General features: G+C 36.2%; 1 protein-coding gene across 1 annotated transcript in view; it reads left to right on the top strand.

The window, feature by feature from the left end:
* MSH3 (mutS homolog 3) overlaps window positions 1-24,793 on the top strand; it is a 180,670-nt gene that overhangs the window by 109,913 nt on the left and 45,964 nt on the right. The window contains 4 exon segments of the mRNA XM_045074386.1: window positions 3,735-3,799; window positions 6,195-6,311; window positions 10,170-10,277; window positions 17,177-17,288. Coding sequence (XP_044930321.1) covers window positions 3,735-3,799; window positions 6,195-6,311; window positions 10,170-10,277; window positions 17,177-17,288 — 402 coding nt within the window.

Genomic DNA, 24,793 nt, shown 5'->3' with positions numbered 1-24,793 from the left:
AATCCCACGTAAATGTTCTTCTTATATGGTAACTACTAATATATTTGTCAAGCACTTGATCAGACTGGTTCTAAGCACTGCACATATATTATTTAGCATTTGTAATAACAGAGAAAGGGGTTATTCTCATTTTGTAGTGAAGAAAACTGAGGGTTGGAGTAGTTGGGTAAGTTACATAAGTCAGAAGCCCAGTCCTGCCTGACTCTAGTTTTTCTACCAGTTCCTTATTTCACGCTACTAACAAATATTAACACAAGGATTATCAACATTTGGCTTTTATTTTATGAAACCCAATGTTTTAGAGTTCAGGTTAGAACAAACTAAAATAAAGCTCAAGTCTTGGGAAGATAGCCCTGGATCCAGCTGGTAGTTTTACAGTAAAAATGGGGAAAACTGATCAGGAATTCATATGGAATAGTAGATTAGATTTTTTTTTCCCTTTTTTAAATCAGTGTGGCAGTGAAGTTTAAGAAAAGGCACAGAATGGAGATGAAATTGAATTATAAATTATAAATAATTAGAGAAATAAATTATCTTATTCTTTACTTAACCTTTATTAGGTTAAGGTGATGAGTTTGAGGCAAGAAATTTCTTAGTTATTAACTGTGGGATGAATTCTTACTGGTTCTTAAAAAAACCTATAGAAATTGAATAGTATATCAATACAGAATCACTTATATAACATTTTTGAGAATTAGTGATTCTATTCAAACAACAAATGAATTCTAGATATTCAGCATTGTTATAGTCAAATTTTCTCTTAAAAATTATACTAATGGTATCAACAAATTATTTAAAGAGACTTATAGGATCAAGAACAGACTCTGTTAAATATGATTACGTCTGAGAAGTGAGAGAGGAAGGCAGGAAAAATACCCTTATCTTGTATGTGCTTCTTATTTTATACCCTTCTGTTCTGAAATTTTATAACTTTGTAATAATTTGTTTGAAAACCTGTTTTAGCAGGCCTATGCAGTACATGGATTTTGTTATTAGTAAAAATAAGTAGATTGTCAAGCCAGTGATACTTTTGACAACTTTCCTTTTTCACCAGTTCCCAGTTTTATGTATTCATTAGAATACTATAAGATGTGTTACTATCACTGACTCTGAAAGTATTTTTAAGAAAATAATGAAAGAAGAAACTTAGCTTACTGCTTCTGTGATGGTTTTTCTCATCTTTTGTGTATATAGAGAGAGATTCATTTTTTAACCTTGAATCAAATATGGAGTGGTATTTAGATTTGAGGCAGTATTGGTTAAGTAGTATTATTCTTAAGGAAAAGGGAAGAAATATTGGGGGGAAATCTTTTAAAAAATTTTTATTAATGCACAGCATGCAAAATATCCAAATTCTGCTTAGTGTGTTTAAGATGTGAAAAACATTATTAAATCTTACTTCCAAAGAAAAAATATTTGGAAAATTTTTGAGAGAGAAGAAGGAAAAGAGGGAGAGTAGGAATGGGGTAAGTGTGTATTGGAGAAAACAGAGAGCAGTTTCTGAAGTGAATTAAGCAAACTTAGCAATGATGCGAGCCCAGTGATACAACAGGCTGCAGTTTGAGTAACAAACCTGACATGTTTTAACCAGGACAGAATTGGATCCCAGCAGTAAATGAGAAATTGCTAGAACAAATCAAGGCGTACTTCTTGCATCAACACCTAAGAAACAAAGTCAGGAACTATAAAGCAGGGAAGGGTGCTATGAGAATTCTCTAAGATTTCTGAAATACACGTTAATTTCCAAATTTAGTTTCCTTTTCTGTAGCAATAAAAGCTTTAAAAGGCCTTGTCTACTCATTCTAGAATGTTTGTAAAAAGAAGCAAAGAGAAAATTTCCTGTTCCTTAGGCAGTATAGAAGAGAAAAAACAACAACAACAACAAAACAAAAACAAAAAAACCTGTAGTAGATGAAATTTTGAAGAGAAACCCAGCTGAGACAAGGACACACAGGACCAGCACCAACTTGAAGAAGTAACCCCAGGGGTATAACAAGCAGGAGATCCATGGGGGACTTTCCCAACTCTTACTCTCTTTTCCATCGAGTATTGGTTCTGCATATGGCCTCTTTGAGGAGCTGCTGTCCTTAAAGTAGACCCTTGATCCTTACAGATTGAACCGTTATGGTCCAAACTTTCCCCAGCCTGCTCTAAAGGGCTGTGACTAGAAGCGATCTGTGATGTGTCTCAGGCACAGATTTTAATCCAGTTCCCTGTACTGCAGTGTTAGGGCAGATGAAGTAAGCCAGCCTACCTGGCACCCAGTGATCCCACTGAGGCAGTTTTAGCTTCTTTTCCAAATTTCTGTCTTCCCTACATAGTAACTCCTGTGGAGCTCTGTGTTCGTTTTTGTGGATCTAGATGTGTCCTTGCCAAGTATTCATGAGCCACTGTGGCCCTGCATTTTGCTGTTTGCTGCAGACTTAGCTCTTCCCAGAATTATTTGATAAAAAGATCAATATGCCTTTGTTGTAGGACACTTAAAAATAAAGTTTAAGCGGAATTTTTTAACATGATCGTAATGTGCTTTTATCTTTCTTGTCAATGATATTTATCTTGTGGGTTTTTCCTCAGTTTTTGTAATCAAAGGGAGCTCTTTAAAAGTCTTGACTCTTCACTGTTTAACTGGGTGGGGCATATATGAAATTGTATTAATCCCTCTCTGTATAAGAAAACATCATGAGTCCCAAAATTTTTTCTAAGGATGAAAATTCTTAAATTTAACCAGTAATTTCTGTTTTACATTTAGTGTAAAAACTATATAGAAAAATAAACTCAAATATAGGCCAATATTTTAATAATATGCATATTATTATATTAATGCATATATATTTATATTATAAAAACCAGAAATGTTAGAAAACTGGTATATGTAAAAAAAAGTTCCTGTGGCCATCTCAAATTTAGTGGTAGCCACAGAGCTTCTGGGTTTCCTCCTCTGTAAAATAAGTGTGTGTGTCTTTATTCATTTAAATAAAACACTGAATTTCATTACAGTGATATAGGAGAGTGAGCAGGAAGAAGAGGTGATATACAACTAATGCTCATAAGGAAAGGCATGATAGACGGAGTTGATTTCACTTGCTTCCTGATTGATTTCAGAAAAGCTTGCTTGCAGAACACAGCTCTATAAAGATATGGTTCACAGAAGTGAAAACTTTAAGAAAACTCTCATGGAAAGAAATCTCTTCTTCCCTTAATAGCTGAAGAAATCAGTGCTTTTTCATGAGGATACTCTTAGGGACCTTGGGTTCTGTGGATAAAAACTATGACAATAAGTCCTCTTTTGTTCAGAATAGGGGATAGGCCACATATGAAACTTGTATAGCACATCATAATTGATATTTTAAAATTGTATGTACGTAGAACTTGAGTCTTATTACTGAGTAATAGAATTCTTAAGTGGTACTAATAAATGAAAGAGGCTGTTAAAAAAAGAAAAATCACCATTGGTAATAGCCATGACAATGTTATAAAATGTTATAAACGTTAAAGTGCCAAGTTACATGCTTATTACAAACTTTTGCTCAGTACACATTGTACTTTATCCCAAGTATTGCAACCCTAATTAGTGGTATTTGTTTGTATGGACATATATGAACTTTTGTATTAACAATACTGGATTTATTTTGAATGTTTAGAATAGTATTTACTAAACTTACAGCACAGTTTTGAGAAAGCTTTAATAATGGTTAATTATTTAGATATCTAACTTTTATTTGTATTTCTTTTAGTTTATGATTGAAATAAAGAATTCTGCTGTATCTTGTATACCAGCTGATTGGGTTAAGGTTGGAAGGTGGGTTTCAAATTACATTTTTTTCTTACAAATGTAAATTCTAATGACATTTGTATACCTGTACACTACTGGAATGAAGATAACCACCTCCTTGACATAAAAAGTATTTCTATCCCTTTGGTTTTCTTATGGAGCTTCTCACCAAAAAAATAATTATTTTAAATTCTTTTTATCATTGGATTAAAAATACTTTTTCCCAAGAGTATCTTGTTTGTATAGATTTGTTTTCCTGTTTTGTAAATTATCATTTTATTCTTATACCTCAGAGTACACTTTAAACACATGAAAGAAAATATTGGGGAATCTTCAATTATAAGATTAATTCGATTGCTTGAATTTCCTTCCCGATGAGTGCTGTACCTGAAATTTCTTTTAGGAATCTAAAATTTCATTTTCTACCTCACTGAGCTCTGCATTTGTTTATTCTTGATGCTTTCCATGGCACATAATTATAATAGTTCTTTATGGCTTCTTTTTTGTGAGTTATATCATGAATTGATGAAAACAAATTTAATCAAAAACAGAATTAGTGAACCACATTGAGACTCCTTTTCTCCTTGATTAGACATTAATCTCTCAAAGGGGACTCATTTCAGAAGTGGTATTAGCAAAGTATATACTCCTGTGAGTAGTATTCGTTGTGAAGTATTTATTGCTACTGTTACTTATACGCTTGCATGAACTTGAGATGAAAATATTACATTTGCCCAAGTAAGCAGATAGTAGCTAGTATTTATATGAAAGAACTCTATTAAGGATGGAAGAAAATTTTAACATGTGTAAATGATTATAATTAAAAGGAAAAACGAGTATACATTTGCCACTATTAAAGGATTCTAAAGGCACAGTCATGGGTTTCTTTAGCTCTGTTACTATTGTTTTTCTGGTTTTTGTTTTTTTCTTTTTTCTCCTGTGTTCCTGGAAGCTGTAGCTGAGATTTTAATATTGTTGATTTTAGAGGCTGTTTTCTCCTTCACAGACTTTCTTTTCTTTCCTTTATTTACTTTGTCCTATCCTACAGCTCATGAATCGAAGTATGTTATGAAAAGAAATTATTTAAAATTGTACATCTAATTAATCTAAGAAGCTGAAATGTTTCACTAAATGAATTTTGTCAGAAGAGAAAGCTATGATGAATATGTTTGCATAGAAATCTAGATGACATTTCAGAAGCAACACAGAAAGGATAAATCAGTATCAACATCCTTTGAACATTCAATGATGTAAATTGAGTGAATAAATAAGGTGGTTTGGGGGAGGTTCATTATTATTTTTATTTGTCATTTGACTATCATAAACTTGACAAGGATAGGCTAGAATATTAGTCAGATTTTGAATATGAAAGTCTCATTCCTAGTACAATAACTGGCCAAATTAAACATAATTGTGACAGGAGTTGGGGAGCAAACAAAGAACAGTAATTACCCTCTTTCATCACCTGCCTATCGCTCAACCCTGATCTATTCTCAGAAGTCCAATCAAAATAGTAACATCAACAGCAGTAGCAGTCACCACCTCCACAGAACAACTCTTAACATTGGGGACTAAGGACATAGGACATAGATACTGTGCTAAGCACTGTCTTCTTCTCTCAACAGTACCTATGAGGTAGATGCTATCATTATTCCCATTTTATAGATGAGGAAAGGGATGTTTAGAAAAGGTCACTTATATTTGCCTAAGGTCACACAAGTAGCAAGTAAGTGGTTAGTGTTAGAGCCTTGGTCCAGATATTTTTAACTGGGAACCGGTGGCATCCCCTGTTGTGCTCTACTTTCTTGATGAAGGAGCAGAGACAATGCACAGGCCCATGAGAGGAGCACATCCTATTTGTTTCCCTCTGGGGCCACTGTGAATCTAAAGCTAGATCATGAAACATTCCTATTCTTTGATTGCCTCTTGAATAAATGCATCACTATTCTTTGTAATTCTTTATATTTTTCTGTTTCACTGAAATACATTAATTCTATAGAAAAGTATAAAACATAAAGAATAGTAGGACTTTCATCTGTGTATCCAGCTTTGTCAAGACTTACTTGCTTCTGATCTTTTTTTTAATAAGCAAGCATTTTCATTTAGTGTAATTTAAAGAAAAAAGCCTTCTGCTTATGAAATGGAAATTCTAAACTTTGACTTTGCCATATGGATGTAATTTGAAATGCATTTCAGAGCTCCTGAACAAAGTCCTATGAACTCCAAGTACTTTATTTACAACAGAGGTCTTTGGAATCAATAGAGTTCAGCACCATAATTAAAGAATGTTCTGTGTTTACAGCTATTTACTTTCAAGGTTCATCAGAGAATAATAAATAACTACTTTAATTTTCTGAAGTGATGGCATTAGTGATTCCTTAGTAACCTTGATTTCCTATTTATGTTTCTTCCCCTCTTCTAGCACAAAAGCTGTGAGCCGTTTTCACTCTCCTTTTATTGTAGAAAATTACAGACATCTGAATCAGCTCCGGGAGCAGCTAGTCCTTGACTGCAGTGCCGAATGGCTTGGTTTTCTAGAGTGAGTTTACAATGAAAAATATAATCTGACTTTTTGCTATGAGAAATAGACCGGAAAATCTTTCCATCAAAAAGAAAAGTAGAGATTACTGCTTGTGACCTGCCATAAAATAGTTGAGTACATGTGTTCTCTGATTTTATTTTTAATCCACTGAAATGTAAGCTCATCTTTGTCTTTAATGAGAGATCTAATACACTTTATTGTTACTGCACTAATATTTACCTGCTGAGGATGTTTGGTAGAGTCCCTTTTTGAAATGCCACCTTGGACTTCCTTTACTTATAAAAAGACTTAACATTTTCATAGTTGGAAAAGAATGATTTAGTTCTTCTGTTTTTATTAAAATTTTTTTACATCCTCAATGTTTTCTTTGTAACTTTTTATCTTAAAGAATTTTAAATCTGGGAAATTTGAAATAAATACCTATATACTCTTCACCTAGATTTATCAAGTTTTAACATTTGCCACATTTAGCTCTCTCATACACTTTTTCCCTGAACCAATTTAAAGTACAATTTAGACATTATAACACTTCACCCCTAAATACTTAATTAAGCATACATCTAAAACTAAGGACATGCTACTATATAATCTTAAAACTATTATCACATCTAAGAAAAATTAGTAATTTAAGGAATATTGACTTAATTCTAGCCCCCCCATTTTTAAATGAAAGCTCTATTCAACTTTCACATGTTACATTTTGTTATTAGGTTTCTTTTGTGGTTGAATGATTGAATCTAGAATAGTCTCCCACCTTTTTCTTTCTTTTTTTTTTTTTAAGATTTTATTTATTTATTAGAGCATGAGCTGGAGGGAAGGCCAGAGGGAGAAGCAGACTTCACACTGAGCAGGAGCCTGACGGGGGGCTCAATTCCAGGACTTTCAGATCATGAATTGAGCCAAACGCAGACATTTAACTAACGGAGCCACCCAAGAGCTCCACCTTTTTTGTTTTTTTTATGAGATTTTTTTTTAAAGTGTCTTTGCCATTGCTTCCAGGAATGTTTCATATTTGGACTTATTAATAGTTATGTGTTCAAATTGACAGGTTTAAGTCAATGTTGTACTGGTAAAGAAAAGGTTAACAGCCAGTTCTTTGGAAGAGTAGTAGTATTTGTGGTGTTTGCTGGCTTCTGTAGTATAAATACTCCTACTGTGGTTGATTTCAAGCTGCTGCTGGACTGAAGTTGGGAAGAGAGGTGTACAGTTGCCTTTCATGAGTCCTTAGCTATGAGCCACTCATCTAAACACTTCAAGTATATTAGGCCCTTATTCCTCCCAAGATCACCCCCAATTAACAAATGAATAAAGAAGTAAGTTGCCTACATTGGGTTGGAGCCAAGATTCAATGCAGGGTGTCTGGTGGTAGCTTGTACCCTTTACCATTCAGGCTGTAGAGCTTGCCTTTGGTGAACCTTTAGGCATCACTCTAAACAGAAATCTCTTTGGTAGTCATTATCTTTCTAGGTAATCTTTTTGAAGTTTGGCAAAGTGTAGCAAATGGACAAAGATCAAGAAGTCAATCAAGACTTTCTAGGTTATGATAATGATGTTAAAGGTTTATGATAGTGTTTCATTTTATTCACATGTCTTATTTATATAATTGACATGAGAAAGAACATTATTGTCTATATCAAAATAATTGCCTTCTCTTTCTGCCTTATTTTTCATTATTTTTTTTAAAGATTTTATTTATTTATTTGACAGAGAGAAATCACAAGTACACTGAGAGGCAGGCAGAGAGAGAGAGAAGGAAACAGGCTCCCTGCTGAGCAGAGAGCCCGATGCAGGACTCGATCCCAGAACCCTGAGATCATGACCTGAGCTGAAGGCAGCGGCTTAACCCACTGAGCCACCCAGTTTTTTTTTTAACTGAAATGGAAACCCACTGAGAGCTATGTTATTCATCTCAGTCTCGGACACTAGAATATCATGAAAGACAGTAACCCTCAACCTAAGTCTCCTAGATAATAGGAAATTAATTAGGGTCTTGGTGGCCCAGATAAGAGCTGAGAAGCAGTGCGTGATAGTGAAGGAAAAAATGACAGGTATTTAGTGCCAAAGACCCTTTGATACTCATATTCCAGAGAGGCAAGAGCAGAGACATCAAATATGGCTGCTCTCTGGCAAAACAGAGTGCCAGGATAAGAAGGGCTAGAACAGGGGCAGAAGACAACACAGTCCAACACATAAACCAGTGGTCAGATCTAAAATTGAAGTCAGCCCAGGAATGACAAGGCATGATCACTGGGCAGTCACTCAGAAGTATAAGTAAGGTTCATGTAGCATGTGGTGTCTTCAAAATGTGGCATCTTCATTTTTAAGGTGGCAATTAAGCATTGCTTGTTTGATGCCGGGGCGAGTCTTCTTCGTGTTCGGGATTTTCCACAGACTTAACACTGTTCGTGGGATTCTTGCTTGTTTAAATGAACCTTAATTCAGTGAGAAATAGGTAAATTATATTTATTATGTTCTAACTATTCAGATTTTAAAATGTAAAATATGTTATAAATATATTTCTCAATTCATAAAGTTAACACAAAAATATGACTGGGTACTTAAAATGTTGTTTCTGTTATCTGGAAAAGTCATTTACATAGACATTTACATTATAGTATTACTAGAAAAATCACATTACAGATTCTAAAAAATCAATATAGTGATAATATAGGAATAACTGATCACATAGTAAATTAACCTGGTTATCCTCTTCAAGGTAGGAAGCATTCTAAAACTTCTGGATTTAAGAAGCAGATTAAATCTCAAAGTTTCTGAAACCCATAGTACAACAGAGAAATCATTTTTAACAGAAGAATTCAACCTAATAATCTATTTTGGGGGGAATCTTCTTTGAAAGGGATACCTGTGGTATGAAATAATGGATAATTTGGGGTGTCTGGGTGGCACAGTTGGTTGGACGTCTGACTCTTGGTTTCAGCTCGGGTCATGATCTCAGGGTCTTGAGCTTAAGCCCTGCATCAGCTCCGTGCTCAATGGAGAGTATGCTTGAGAGTCTTTCTCTCTCTACCTGCCCCTCCTGCTTGTGCTGTCATGCTCTCCAGAGTAAATAAATCTTTAAAAAAATATAGAAAAAAGAATGGAATAATTTTAAGTAAAAAAAATAAAAGGGAAAGCACTTGCCTACATTCCTGTATTTTTTCTAAATAAGTCTTTCAATAAAAGTTTTTAAGCCTTTAGATCACAACCTATTTAATTAGCCAAAGATTTGAGGCACTAATCATTATTTTTTCAAAACTAAAATTTAATTTTTGTATGCATTATTAATAGGATAACTGAAGATCACTGAAAAAAAGTACTTTATTTGCTTGCTTTTAACGAAATTTATTGCAGCGTCTCCTGCATACCAAAGTTAAATGATAGGAAAATAAGACAAAGGTGGACCCCAACATCGAGAACCTTCCCATTCGGTGTGAGAAAGATACTGAAACTGTTAATCCTAGTTTGGATGATGCTATGAAGGCGAAGCACAAAGGCAAGCTGACCCATCTGGGTAGTTCATGTTATTTAAGCTGAGTGAAAATGACCACGACATTTGTGTTCATTGAATCTAGTTGATATGCCATGGTCAAATGAAATGTGCAGTACCATATTAGAAACAGACATCTTTATATAGAAGCTGTTGTAAAGGTATGTACTTCCATCCAAATGAAACAAAAGAAGCCTCAGGAATCAAGTTACTACATTAAAATGAGAAGTCGTCCAGAGTAATTTCCAAGGTACCATCCTTGGTTATTTTGTTGATGCTCATCTTAGCTAATAAAGTGATCCTATATTGAGCAGCTTATACAGGTCCAAGAAATTGGTGTGTTCACCTCTTTGTTGTCGCTTTCGTAGGAATTTCAGCGAACATTATCACTCCTTGTGTAAAGCAGTACATCACTTAGCAACTGTTGACTGCATTTTCTCCCTGGCCAAGGTCGCTAAGCAAGGAGATTACTGCAGGTAATGTATTTTTTAACTCCTCCCTCTTCTTCGGTGCTTTAGATCAGATGGCATCATTCCGTTAATTTTAGTATTTTTATTATTAAATATTAATATATGCAAATATGTTGGATCTTTGGTAAAGCTGATGTCATACACATATAGCTTGATTTAAAATTAACAAATCCCTTTCTTGCTTGCTCTATCATTTAGCACAATGAAAGCAGATCTTCACAGTAATCTAGAGGTGAATGTTATGTATTTCAAGTTTAAGCTTATCTGGGTGACATTTTTTTAAAGGTGTAATCCTTTCATTTGTTAGCTTTGACTTGAACACTTTGTAGTATGATTCACTTTATAATTATAAGTCTCCTTTAAATGCCAACTAAATCAGATGGATGAGACTCAGTGTGTGATCCATTTCAAGACAGTGTCTCTGTTGCTATTAAATTGCTCTTAAGTTTAAAACCTTAAGCTTGAGCCACATCTTTGGCTCATTGCTCTGCTTTCCAGGACCACTGGGTTAGGGATTCCCACCTTTCAGAGCCATTGGGGCAGCAGTCTTGTTACCTTAGTTTTGCAGGTCAAATGTTGGGCCTCCAGAGCTCTAGGCCATTTTGCCCCTTTGGTGGTCCTGTGCCTGACCCTGCTGCTGATGAGGTGGTTCTTTGTGGTAGTCCCATGGCTGCTTATGCTCTGTGCCTGGGCTCCCTCCTGCGGCTCTCCCAGCCTGGCTCTCCCTGCTGGTGGCTCTGTGGTTCTGGAGAGCATTGGCTATTGGGGTCTGGCTCTCTATGGGCTCTTTTATAAAACCACTAGCCCATTCACAAGGGCTCTGCCCTTATGAACTAATCACCTTATAAAGTCCTGACCCACAATCCCATCACATTAGGTTCATATGAATTTGGGGGAGGACACAGACATTCACTCTGAAACATGGAGTCTATTTTTTCATATACTTAAGGAAATTTAAGGGAATATTTAACTCACTGGCTTTCTAAAAAAATATAGAAGTGATTCTGCTTAGCAGTACTTTAGCATACAGAGTTCATTATGTTTGAGAGGATATGTTCTACTGTTCATACTTCTTTCATGTTCTCTCTAGTTTGTGCCAAATACAGTTTTGTTTTTTCTTAACATTTAAATGTTCTTTATACCTAGCATAATACCCAGAGTGGATGTTAAAAGATAGTTTGTTTATTGTAAAGCATTTATTTATTTATGGGAGAAGGGTTGCAGGAATTGGCTACTCCAGTTTTAGACAAAAATGTACTTCCTCTGACTTGATTTCTTCCTTACGCACTGTGGTCTTTGTAGGACTTCTTACTTGGTGCACAAGGTTCGTGAAGCTAACATTTCCTAACGGATTCTGTTTGTGAATTAAGCAAAGGATCAGCTACAATCTGTACGCTTGGTGTATGTTTTCATGCAAAGCTCTTTCTACTAAAAAATACTTATGCTTGGTTTATCTCTTCTTAAACTCTTTCAAGTGGCCTTTTGCCATCTGCTGCTGCTAGAGTAGCTAGTGAGAACAGAAGAAACATTTCTATGGGTATGTGGTTTATATTACAGTAGATTCAAGTTTCCATATCTGTATGTGTGGATATATCTGTTTGTAAGCCTAAACATATATATGTATTACACATAATATGTAATTTAAAGTAATACATAATTTGCAGTGCATTATAATAACCAGAATCTAGCTTTGATATCAGAAGGTTTGGTTCTAGCCCATCCTCTGTCACTAATTAGCCATGTAGTCTTGTTTAAATCTCAAGTATTCATATATAAAATTTGTAAGAATTAAAGTTATGAATTAGTAAGCAGCATAAATCTTACAGTTGTAGGTATTCTTTATTGAGATGTAGTTTTTGCAAAATCTCTGAGGAGCGAAAATACTATAAAACTATGATTAATTTGTAGACTCATCAGAGATTTAACAAACATTTTGGTTATCTACAATACAAGTTTGGTCCTAGATTTTTCATTTCGGGGCTTCCTCTTCGATTTTTAGATGTTTTTGAATTCCTTGTCGTTTTGATTATATTATGAGCATTGTATTTGCAGAGTTGCTATTTTCTATACTTTATCTAATTTTCCCATTTGTCTTCAGGAGGACATATTTTCCTTTCAAATGACGTATTCTCTTAGGAAGACAATTTCAGGAAATATTTCACATGCTAAAATACTTTTCAACTTGAGTACTATATATTAAGAAAAATCCACCTGAATATTTTTAAATGAAAAAAATCATTCTATAAAGTTCAAGGAATATAATCAACTTCTCTTTTTTTTTTTCAGCAGAAATAAAATTGAGTGTAAATAGCCATAAAATAGGAAACTTTTCACTAAAATTCATTTTAAGCTAGTGAATAAGTATCTGAAATTTGTATCTTTTAACCCCCCTTAGATTTCCAGCTCGTTTAAAGATTTTAGTGCATTTGAGCTATTGCACTTAGTTCAAATTGATACTTTGGCTTCGTAATTGCAATCTTTTCTTCCTAAATGCTCTTCAGACCTTTTATTCACTATAGCCTAACTTTGAAGCAGAAGATCTTATTCTACGGGTGCCTGGGTGGCTCAGTGGGTTAAAGCCTCTGCCTTCAGCTCTGGTCATGATCCCAAGGTTCTGGGATTGAGCCCCACATCAGGCTCTCTGCTCAGTGGGGAGCTTGCTTCCTCTTCTCTCTGTCTGCCTCTCTGCCTACTTGTGATCTCTGTCTGTCAAATAAATAAATTAAAAAATCTTTTAAAAAAAGTTCTTATTCTAAGTCTTTCTATCCGTTTTTTATTCTGGATGTTATATTGTTTTACTAATTATGTTCTATTTCCTTGAGGCATTTAAAGGGGAAAGATGCAATTTAAAAAATACAAAGTAAATTTGTTCAACTTTAAGGTTTCAAATCTTTCCAGGCAGCATCCAAATTTCCTCAGCTCTTCTTAAATGCCATATCATCAATATGATTTTCGTATCCTTCTTGCTGTAACTATCTGATTCTCGTGCATCATCTCATCTCCCCAGATTATGATTTGCTTCTTATCCCACCAGGAAGTGTTTTGTCATTATATAATTTTGATAGCAACAGAGTAAGTCAGTGTAGATTTTTAAAGCAGAATAAATCACTCAAAATTTTATTCTAAAGTGAAAACCTTCCTGGGAAATCATATCAGTGTCATGAATAATGATCTATCGATTTCACTTGGCAGAATACCTGAGATTTTATTTTAAAACTGATATTACTTGCAGATGCTTTCATTTTTTATAGAAAATTAAAATGCACCTAAATAAAAAATTTTATCTTTAGAATTAAACTTTTTGAAATCCAAAAAATGTTCTTTTCCCATCATTTTATTTTTTAAAGATTTTATTTATTTATTTATTTGACACAGAGAGAGATCACAAGTAGGCAGAGAGGAGGGGGGGAAGCAGGCTCCTGACCCAACAGAGAGCCCGATGCCGGGCTTGATCCCAGGACCCTGAGACCATGACCCAAGCTGAAGGCAGAAGCTTAACCCATTGAGCCACCCAGACACCCCTTTTCCCTTCATTTTAAAAGTCTCTTTCCAATGGATAATTTTAAATTATTTACTCAGAAGGTACTTTAGTTGTTTTCTTTGAGAAATGTGAGTGTACATACTTGGGGTTTTGTTAGCCAGATATATTTAAGGAAAAGCATTTAAGTATTTAGGGAAATAATATTTATAAGTGTTATGAGTAAGGTCAGAAATGTGCTTATACGTGAAAGTTCTGAGTCAAAGCACTTAGTAATCGATGAGTGCTAGTTAACAAAGTTCAAGAACACTGTTCACCCAACACATTGTTGGAAATTAGAAAATTTGATAACAACTACTTTAGGTGAAGTTATGAAAAAACAAGTCAAGTTTCATATCCTACTGGTGGGAAGTTAAATTGATACAGTATTTCTGTATGTTAAAATAAAAAATATGCATACCCTATGACTTAGAAGGTACACTTCAGGAATTTACTCTGGCTTAGAGAAGCATTTGTCCATGTGCCAATGGACATAAATGTAAGATTGATTGCAGTATTGTTTATAACAGTGGAAATCTAGACACAGTGTCAGTGTTCGACAGTGGAGAACAACTGAATTATCTATGCAGCAGCTTCAAAAGAACACTGAAGATCTGACAAGAAATGATCCTGAATCTTAAGTATAGCATCCCATCAGGTTCCACTGGACCTAATTTCACTTTTTAAATTTCTTAACGGTCTTTTAAAGAACAAAGAGAAAATTCACATTTTTCTTGAAAGGAGAATAAAATCCTGTTTTGCATTTACCGTATGGGTCCATTGGACCCTTTTATAAATCTGACATGTACTTTGGGATCTTTAATGATTTTTATCTTTTCTGTATCAGGAGCATCTTGCTCTTTCATCATTTAAGAATTACTTTGTATTATTTATCAATTAGTTCTTTTTTTTTTTTTTTAAAGATTTTATTTATTTGTCAGAGAGAGAGAGGGAGAGAGAGCGAGCACAGGCAGACAGAGTGGCAGGCAGAGGCAGAGGGAGAAGCAGGCTCCCCTCCGAGCAAGGAGCCTGATGTGGGACTCGATCCCAGGACTCTGGGATCATGACCTGAGCCGAAGGCAGCTGCTTAACCAACTGAGCCACCCAGGCGTCCCTTATCAATTAGTTCTACTAAAAAGTCTAAATGTAAGAAAACTAGAGAATGACAATACAAAGGTAAGATAATAATCACTACCACACCATCCTTCCTTGTTCTAATTGTATTGCCCAAAGTGCTGCATCGTTCTTCAGGAAGTTGTAAAAGACTAGAAATAGCACTGTTGTAATCTAACTACAACTGTTATAATAACTGTTACAGTTATAATTAATTAATTTCTATTGATGTAATAATTAACTTTCACATATTATAACTGCTGCTTCTAACTTTCATTGCACAGAGTTGAGAATTCCAAATTAAGTTTTTCACCCATAATAGAAAAGACGAAAAAAGTAAGAAGACATTTCACAATTATTAGATTAATCAAAAGATGAATGCGAAAGAGAAAGATAGCAGTGCTCTAGATACTACCGATGATGATGAAATTTCTTATATAAACAAAATCTCAGATCGTAAGTGTTCAGGTGACAGTGGCCTAGGTGAATTTTCCCAAGCTTAAGAGTCAGTGTGTGAATAATGTATTTCTAAGGACAAAATGGAATGTGTTCTCCAGTTAGTTACTCCACAGGCATCACACATCATACAACATTTGCTGACGAAAACCTGAACAATCCTGACATGTAGTGGTTCCTTTGTCTTTTGTGATGTCTGTGCCCTAAGGTTTACCTGATACTGTTTGTAGGTGTACAGGTGTGCCTGTACACCTGAAAGAAGATAGATGTTGTAAAATAAAAGTATTGATTAGATCGGTTACTCTGATTTGGTATTTATAAATATAAAACTGAAAATGTTTTGCATTTGTGGAGCAAAAAAGATGGCTGTCCCCTCCTCAACAAAACGATAAGCTTTAAATATTTTTAAAAATCTAAGTATTGCATTTTTGTCCATGCAAGTAGGAGAAGAACCGAAAGTTATGATAAGCTAGAACATTTTAGGAATGTATGGAAATCTAGAATCGGTATCTATGAATGACTGTGGTCTAGGTGCATGCACAACAGCTGAGTTAATTACTTGGAGAGTATGTTGCCCATTCCAAGTATATTGCCTTTAAGTCCAGGAAAAAGTGGAATAAAAATTTGAGATTTGCTCTGTTTAAGTTCTCACTAAAATTTTTGGGTTTTTTTGTTTTGTTTTGTTTTATTTTTACTACCTCTTTGTTGCCACTTCTGCAAATTATTTGTAAAATGACTTGAAAGTATTAAAAAAAATAAGAGTCCATTGGTAAATGGTGAAACGTATTTTTTAAAAATATGTATTGAATGTGAAGGGGAAAAAATGTAGTTATAGAATAATATATTACAGTGTGATCCTGATTTGTTTTGCTGTTTCTGTTTTTTTAAAGATTTTATTTATTTTTTGACAGAGAGAGATCCCAAGTAGGCATAGAGACAGGCAGAGAGAGAGAGGGGGAATCAGGCTCCCCGCTGAGGGAGAGCCCACCCTGGCCTCAATTCCAGGACCCTGAGATCATGACCTGAGCTGAAGGCAGAGGCTTAACCCACTAAGCCACTCAGGCACCCTGTTTTGCTGGGGTATTTTTTGTTTTTGTTTTTGTTTTTAAGAATCATAAATCAGTGCAATGAGTGTGTAAAAACCTAAATGCAGAGCAGAAAGTTGGGAAGGGTAGACACCACACTGATTTCCAGGGAGGAGAATGAAAGGAGGGCAGTGCTCACAGGGGCTTTGAAAAATAAATAAAGCTATAGATAAAAACAGAAAAATATAACAGCTTAGAAAGGAAGACCAGCAAGGTAAAAAAAAAAAATTTTTTTTTGTATCAAAAAAGGCAAAAGATACCAAAGACTGTAGAAAGTTGTTTCACTTAAACAGGATATGAAAATTTAAGGTCTCCAAGTCTAACACATAACATAATTTCTACTAATGTAATAATTAAATCTGGAAATAATTTTCAGTGACTTCCTTTATTATACTTATTACTAAAAATGATTTAAATGGCAATAATCTGAACTGTAACTTCTAGTAATGAAAATGTTGATCTTAGAGAATAGTAGAGAAAACAAGATCTTGTAAAGTAGACTTCAGCAGTGGAGCTATTGTAAGACTGTTAAAGTTTGTGCTTTGAGCACTATTATTTTAATAACTGTCCTCCCAATTCTTATTTTATAGTTAAAATTTAGCTTTTATACTCAAAGCCTTATTTTGGGTGTGTGTTTACTTAAAGTCTAACATTATTTCTTATGCTAGAACTTAGAGATTTTTTTAAAAGGCAGTTTTCATGCCTAGTAAATTGAAACATGCTTCTTTTGGCAGACCAACTCTGCAGGAGGGGAGGAAAATCGTGATTAAAAATGGTCGGCACCCTGTGATTGACATGTTGCTGGGAGAACAGGATCAGTATGTTCCCAACAGTACGAATTTATCAGTAAGTACCACATGATGCCAGTAAACAAGTCAAAGGTGATAACAGTGATCCAAATTTTCAAATACAAAATAAGTATTTTTGTAATTTACTCAGGATTTAACTTTGGCGTTAAATATAGTAATCTTGAGCTGTAGTTTTATATTCAGCAGCAAGTATGGAGTTGGTGTCATTTCCAATGAGAGATTAAATGAAAAGATTTATTAACTAAAGGGTTATTCTTAATTAGTTATCCTAGGTAACCCCTATACATAGTTTTCATTTATAAATGTCCAAATATGCTAATAGGGTGGAATCATACTGGAGTTTTTGCAAATTTCTAGTAGTGTTTAATGCTATATGTCTGTCCTGTCTTTCAGTATTTTAAAATGTTATGCAAAAGAATTGGAGATGCCTCAGCTGATTTTGTTGATGAGAACTTTGTCACACAGGCTAATGTTCTCTCTCCCACAGAACATTAATGATCCTAAAGATTTATTCATTTAACATATACTTACTGTATTCCTATTTAGTTTCAGGTAGTGAAACAAGTATTAGGACAGGGAGTGGTAAGCAAGACAGAACTATTCCCTGCCTTAAGGTGCTGTGATCAAGCAAGAGGGTAGCCAGGCTATTATAATACACGATATAGGAAACCATGTTGTCCTGGGAGCATGTAGCAAGGTCAGCCTAACTTAGTGTAGAGAGAGAATCAAAGAGGATTTCTTGGGGATAAAATACTAATTGAAGACGGAGTCAGTGTAGGCCAGGGAAGTGGAGAGCAGTATACCAAGTCCAGGAACCAGTATGGCGGAGGCTGCGAGTGAGTCAGAGCAGGGTGAATTCAGGGAAGTGAAAGATGGTGAGTGATGTGGAGCACAGAGTGTTAAAGAAGGGTTCAGATATAAGGAAGAGGCCAATTTGCTCATCGCCATATTAAGGAATTTTGATTTTTTTTTCCCCTAAGGGAATGAGAATACCAGCAACAGAATGTTTGAAGCTCTGAAAAATAGCAAACTTGTGGGATGGAGTGTGTGTGTGTATATGTGCGCCTGCCTGTGCGTCTGTGTGTGTGTGTGTGTGTGTGTGTGTTACATAGAGTTACATTGTCAAAGATAGAGTCATACGCTAATTGAAGTGGTGTAATCATAGATTTTATTCAATAATGTAATTGCAGTAGAGAAAAGAGTCCAGTGTGAACTGAACTCAACTTCAATTTGTGCAGAGGTGACTGGGTGTTTTGAAGGGAGAATGGGGAACTAGGGGGGAGGAATGGATGGGAGTGGAGGGTTATCTTGCAGATTCAAGGGAGTCGAAATTATAAAAAGCAGGAAAGGGTATTGGTTAATGTGAAACCCCTCTGGGTTTACTGACTGGCATCTGGAGCGTATGCCCTCACACAGGGAGTAAAAGGAAAGGGAGAGTTATCTTCTAGAATGTTTGTATTTCAGAGATGGCTCACCTCTTCTAGGTTGCAGAAGAGTTACACCTCAACAGGGCAGAGAAAGGATTTATAACTGTAAGCTTTCTGAAGTCATTGCTTTAAGAGGAAGTTCAAGGGCCTTTGTGCCTTTTGTCAGGTTTTGGCTGGAACAAGTTGTAAATTTTCCTGCCAGTCTTGTACTTTTTTAGGTAGGAACTTAAAATGAGTTTGGGATTATCCTAAGAACATGGCCACAAACTATTAGGAACGATGCTAGTTGACTGGATTCTTAGTGGGAGGAGTAAACAAAATCATTTATGTTGAAAGTGTGAGTTTTTATAGGACGAGACTGAAGCCTAGTGGAGAAGAGGGCTCAGGACTAGAGTTTGGTTAAGGTAAGAGCATCTTTGTCAACATCAAGTGAAATAATCTGGTGGTGAGATCGGAGAATTAGTATGTAGGGAGGAGCTAAGGGGGAGAGGTCGTTGTATCAGAGAATGAATGTCCAACTTTAGAATTTCGGAGGTAGTGCTCTTCTGGAGGCGGCAAGTCCTAGGTATGACCATGGAAGATGAGTAGCAGAACTGGAGAAGAAATCAAGGAACAGAGTCTGGGAAAAAGTCACCCACGTAAATGTTGAAATCATTTAAGAGAACATCAGCATTTGGAGGGGAAGCTGACGGTGTTCTAGGTGTCAGGGATGGAGACTGGTGACCTGGAAGTTTGTCAATACCTGAACTGAAGACAAGCAGAGAGGGTGGTCAGGTTCTAAAGAAACACATAAGAACATGTAAGAAGGAACCTCTGAACTATGGGATATGTGTGGTAGGAAGTGGCAGAAAGCTCAGCCTCCAAATGAACAATAGCCAGGTTTCTGTTTAAGCCTGTTTAAAAGAAATGGTAAGGAAGGATGTTAGAAACATAGAAGGAGTTGGGACTTTGGGTCAGTGGGAGAATTGGGATGTAGTGCAGCAGCTAGAAATTAGGTCAGAGAAAGGAAGCCCAGAACAAACAGCAAGGGAGTTGAGAACATGACAGAGTACTCCCTCTTGGGCTGTGAGCAAGGGCGACAAAGGTGTGCATGTGATGAATTTGGCTACAGCTGTGGTGAGTGAAAGGAAATGCTTTCAGTTACGTTTAGTTTAATATTACATTTGGATGCAGCACATAGATTTGTTGGTAGTATATAACCTGATCCCCAAAGTCTATAAAGTTGTTCATTCTCATTAGGGAATTTGTAATTGACTTAATTTATCAAGCCAAGTTAACACTTCTTGATGCTTTATTGACTTTTAAAGGAAGGCTATGTGAACATAAGAATTTCTTTTTCAGTTCTCACAATGCCAGTGGGGTATAGCTTTTCTTGAGAAAGTAATATAGTTGCAACATTTAATACCTTGGTTTATATTTTACTTATAAATCACTTGAACGTTATTTCCTGTTACTGTGCCCATCCCCTAGCATGCCCACCAGCTCAATCCCAAGTATGTTATTCTTGACATTGGGTTTTTTTTTTTCTTTGCTTTTTCATTATTTTTCCCCTCTTTTGCTTTCTTTTAAAAATGTATTACACTATTTAATAAAGCAAGATTTGAGAAACTAAACTAGCCTTTTGCCTAATTATAAGAATGTTTTAAGGAAACATTAAACTTTTATATTTAAATTTTTAAAAAATAAATGGAGTGATTTTTTTCCCAGTAGGCACTTCAGAATATTCCAGAATATTCATTTCTTTTACATATGCTTTTTCTAACTTGAGTAGGAGTTGATATAGAACTGTTGCTATGGTGAAGTGCATTCTATTTTACAGGGTATAAATTTATATATAGGGATAGTGTTGAAAAAGAACTTACTATGTAAAACTCAATTTAAAATATTTTATAGGTGTTAATTATAAAATATAGCCTGAAAATAATTTCCTGAAAGTCAAATGACATTGTTGCTTTTGATAATCATGTAATTTTAAGAAATGGTCTTTTGTACATGTGATTATAAGTGTACTTTTCTGGATTCTGTGTTAAGTGAACTTATTATAGTCCTTCTGAACAAGCCAACTTTCTGCCTACTTTTCTGCTCCCAGTTTTAAGAATACTCTTCTTCTCACATTTCGTAATCTGGCATTTACTTTGTATTTTTATTAGCATTATTTTATGAATATTTTGTTCTTTGAGATTTTGACACACTTTGTCAGTATTGTGCTTGAGATCAAATTATACAGAAGAAAGAGATAGAATACCTTCCTAATCTTCCTAAATTAATAGTAATAGAATACTTAAAAAGGCCCTGAAGGAGCTAACAGATTACATGGTAGAAAAATTGGCTTTAAATGAGCAGGAATTTCAAAGTAGAGGGATATCCAAATGGTCCCTAAGAGACTAACATTTTCTTGACCTGCTATATATTAGCTTTTCTAGAATGCAAGAATATGGCAAAGGATTAAATAGAGAGGAACTATGAACTTTGAGGTGTTTGGGGGACACTGGGTAGTGAACCTAATGGGAACATGGATTGATGGATATGAAAAGACCAGGTGAGGGGTCTGAGCTGGAGTTAACAGATTTTAGAATGATCATGATGTATGTACTGCAGTTTTGATTCTGAATCTGTCAGGGAAATTACATGAACATGTAAAGAAGACTGATAAAAAGGCCCTCTCAGGCACTAACACTGAAGGTTGATTTCAGTTTCACTGAAAGTAGGTTTAAACGAAAACTTTTTTAAAATTTTAAGGCTATATATTTATTAGAGAGTAAGAGTGAGAGAGAGCACAAGCAGGGGTTGCAGCAGAGGGAGAGGGAGAAGCAGGCTCCTCACTGAGCAGGGAGCCTGACAAGGGGCCACAATCCCAGGACCTTGAGATCATGACTGGAACTGAAGGCAGATGCTTTACCAACTGAGCCACCCAGGTACCCTGAACTTTTTAAGAAACTTTTAAACATATTTACCCTACCTCATTTTCAGAATTTAGAGATATAGTTTAATCTGAAGATCACACTTGTGATACTGGTAACCAGATGTTACTGTATATTCCTTTCTATCCTGTGGGACCTGGCACTTTAACATCTTCTAGGAAACCTCAGTTTGACTTCCCCAAGCAGAATTGAAAGCAATACTCTTTTAAATCCTCTCTTTGTTTCCTACCCTGATTCACTATATAATCTGAGTGTTTGTAGACTCAGCAGCGTGGGATCTCCCACCTCCATCTTGCCCCTCTCCAGCACATTTCTGCATTCTGCAGCCACAGGGCTTTTCCTAACCTGTCCTAACACTCTCCCATTTAAAAGCATGCTTAAAATTCCAGCCATATAGTTCCCAAGTTACTGTGCTTCTGGGACTTGGCAGATGGTATTCCCTCTGCCTAGAATGTCATCTTTCTCCATACCATCCACTCCTGCCTCACACACACCCACAGCCTACCCCACCCCACCCTCTAGCTCCTGCTGTTCTCGAAGTCTTGTCTTGGGTGTCACTGTCTGCACCAAGCCTTTCCTAACCAGTTCTGGGTTTGGGTACCCCATCGCTTACCCATAACACTCATATTTCTCCCCATTTTAGTACTTAACCAGTAAATTATAACTGCCTTTGTTCGTGGTTCCCAGTGCACTGTGAGCTTCACAGTAACAGAATGGGCTTTCTCTGGGTTAGTTGTGATCCCACTGTCAGTCACAGTTCTCTCATACTTGGAAGGCACCTGATCATATATGGTAAATAAACAAGAAATAGCCACAAGCCTTGGACAGTCTTCAAATCTCACTTTAAACTTTTACCTCCCACCAAGATATTATGTTCCAGAATGTTATATGGGGAATATCACAGGTTACTGACTAATTATATTGTAGAACTAGAAGGGAAAATAGGAGTCATTTAGTGTAACCATATCTTCTTACTTATGAAGAAACAAGGCTCAGAAAGAGAGAATTGACATGCCAGAGGTTACCCAAGTTGAGTGATCTTGAGCGCTCTCCCAAAACAGTATTCTAGGGCAAGCCAGTGCTTTTCAGTTGTTTTCACTTTGTAGCACACCTTCAAAATGATGAGAATTTGGGGCACCTGGCTAGCTCAGTCGGTAAGCATCTGCTCGGGTCATGGTCTCAGGGTCCTGAGATTGAGTCCTGCGTCAGGCTCCCTGCCAGGGAACCTCTTCTCCCCCCACTTCTGCTGCTCCCCCTGCTTGTGCTCACTTGCTCTCTTTCTGCCAAATAAATAAAATCTGTAAAAAAGAGAGAGAGAGAAAGAAAGAAAAGAAAATGATAGGAGGAGTTTGATGATACACTGGAATGAAAGAAAAAGGAGAAGGTTGCTTGGAGCCAAAGAGGTTGGCCTAGGGCTCTGGCTGCCTCAGCCCCACCTGCCACCTTGAGGATTAGGACAGATTAGGACGTCAGCTTCTTAGCATCCCTGTACCCCGTGAGGCAGACCAGGGCATAATGTGCCAAGACATCCTGCTTGGGAAACACCACTGCAATCTGCTACCATCTCAGGACTCTATTTATTAAACCAAATGCCTTTCTAATGGATGGATTTTTGATAGTGACTAAAGTTAGAGTTTGACTTTGTGTTTTCTGTCGGTAAAGATTTATTTATTTATTTATTTATCTGTCTATCATTTATTTATTTATCTATAAGTACATGTTATTTATTTATTTATATGGGGCTCAATCCCAAGAGCTTGGGATCATGACCTGAGCTGAAGGCCAGACGCTTAACTGACTAAGCCATCTAGTCACCCCTGTTTTTTGTTTTTAATGTAAATAATATAAATTCCCCTTATTGGAAGAGAGAGTGGGAAAATTGTGGTTGGTAGCTTCTCAATTTGTGGAAGGGAAGAAAATGAGTTGAATGTGCAAAGCAAGAAGTTTCCCAGGAAGTACTTGAACCTGGTAGATTTTTGTGGCCCAAGGGAAGTCCATAGCCCAGCTCTTGTGGAGTGGGACTGGGTGGACACTGGAACCCTGGTCACAGTTCCTTCTCCTGAGATCAAGAAGGGGCTTTAAGCACCTCAGTGCCTGGCCATGTGTGGCACATAGTAGGTGCTCACACATTTGTTATATGAATGATGCTTGAAACTGGTAAAGATGAAGGAGTACAAGAGGGGACCAAGGATCACCAGCTTCCCATTTCCTCCCTTCTCCCTGACAGAGTCTTCTAGCTACCCCAGAAATGCTTGGTTTGGCTATATAAAAGTAAGACTCCTTGTATTTGTATTCATAAGCTGTTGACTCTTTGTACTTAATTACCAAATAGACTAACAATAATGCATCCCATAAAAATATGTCTGAGTATTAGGTTTAATTTAATTCTATGCCTGGATTATTTGCATAGATTTTGCTATAAATGTATTTTTCACATGGGATGATCATGGGATCACATTGTTAAAAAACTGAGGAAACACCAGTGGCATTTTTTTTTAAAGATTTTATTTATTTATTTGACAGATCACAAGTAGGCAGAGAGACAGGCAGAGAGAGAGGAGGAAGCAGGCTCCCTGCTGAGCAGAGAGCGCGATGCAGGGCTTGATCCCAGGACCCTGAGATCATGACCTGAGCTAAAGGCAGAGGCTTAACATACTGAGCCACCCAGGTGCCCCACCAATGGCATTTTAACATTGTTTTTTGTTACTTCTTTCTTACTTCAGGTACCCATTTCTTCCTGCTTCTGACACAGTGAGATAAAGAAGGATATTTTGGGGGCGCCTGGGTGGCTCAGTGGGTTAGGCCACTACCTTCGGCTCGGGTCGTGATCCCAGGGTCCTGGGATCGAGTCCCGCATCGGGATCTCTGCTTGGCGGGGAGCCTGCTTCCTCCTCTCTCTCTCTGCCTGCCTCTCTGCCTACTTGTGATCTCTTTCTGTCAAATAAATAAATAAATTCTTAAAAAAAAAAAAAGGATATTTTGTATGATAACTGCTTATTTTTTAAAGTGTTCTGACCTATATTGCTATCTCTGCCCAGAATGTTCCTTCTTCTGTCTTCCTGTCTATAACCCATCTCCATTGATGGAACTCCTACTCATCCCTCATGAGCGAAAAGATATTACTGCCTTCTTGGTTCTTTCACCATTACTCTGGCCAGAAATAATCTCTTTTTTATCCTAGCACTTTCTTTGTT

This window comes from Mustela putorius, unplaced genomic scaffold (genome assembly GCF_011764305.1).
Source record: "Mustela putorius furo isolate JIRA1106 unplaced genomic scaffold, ASM1176430v1.1 tig00537350_pilon_pilon_pilon, whole genome shotgun sequence".
In the NCBI taxonomy this organism is placed as follows: domain Eukaryota; kingdom Metazoa; phylum Chordata; class Mammalia; order Carnivora; family Mustelidae; genus Mustela; species Mustela putorius.
This window is presented reverse-complemented; position numbering and strand designations above follow the sequence as displayed.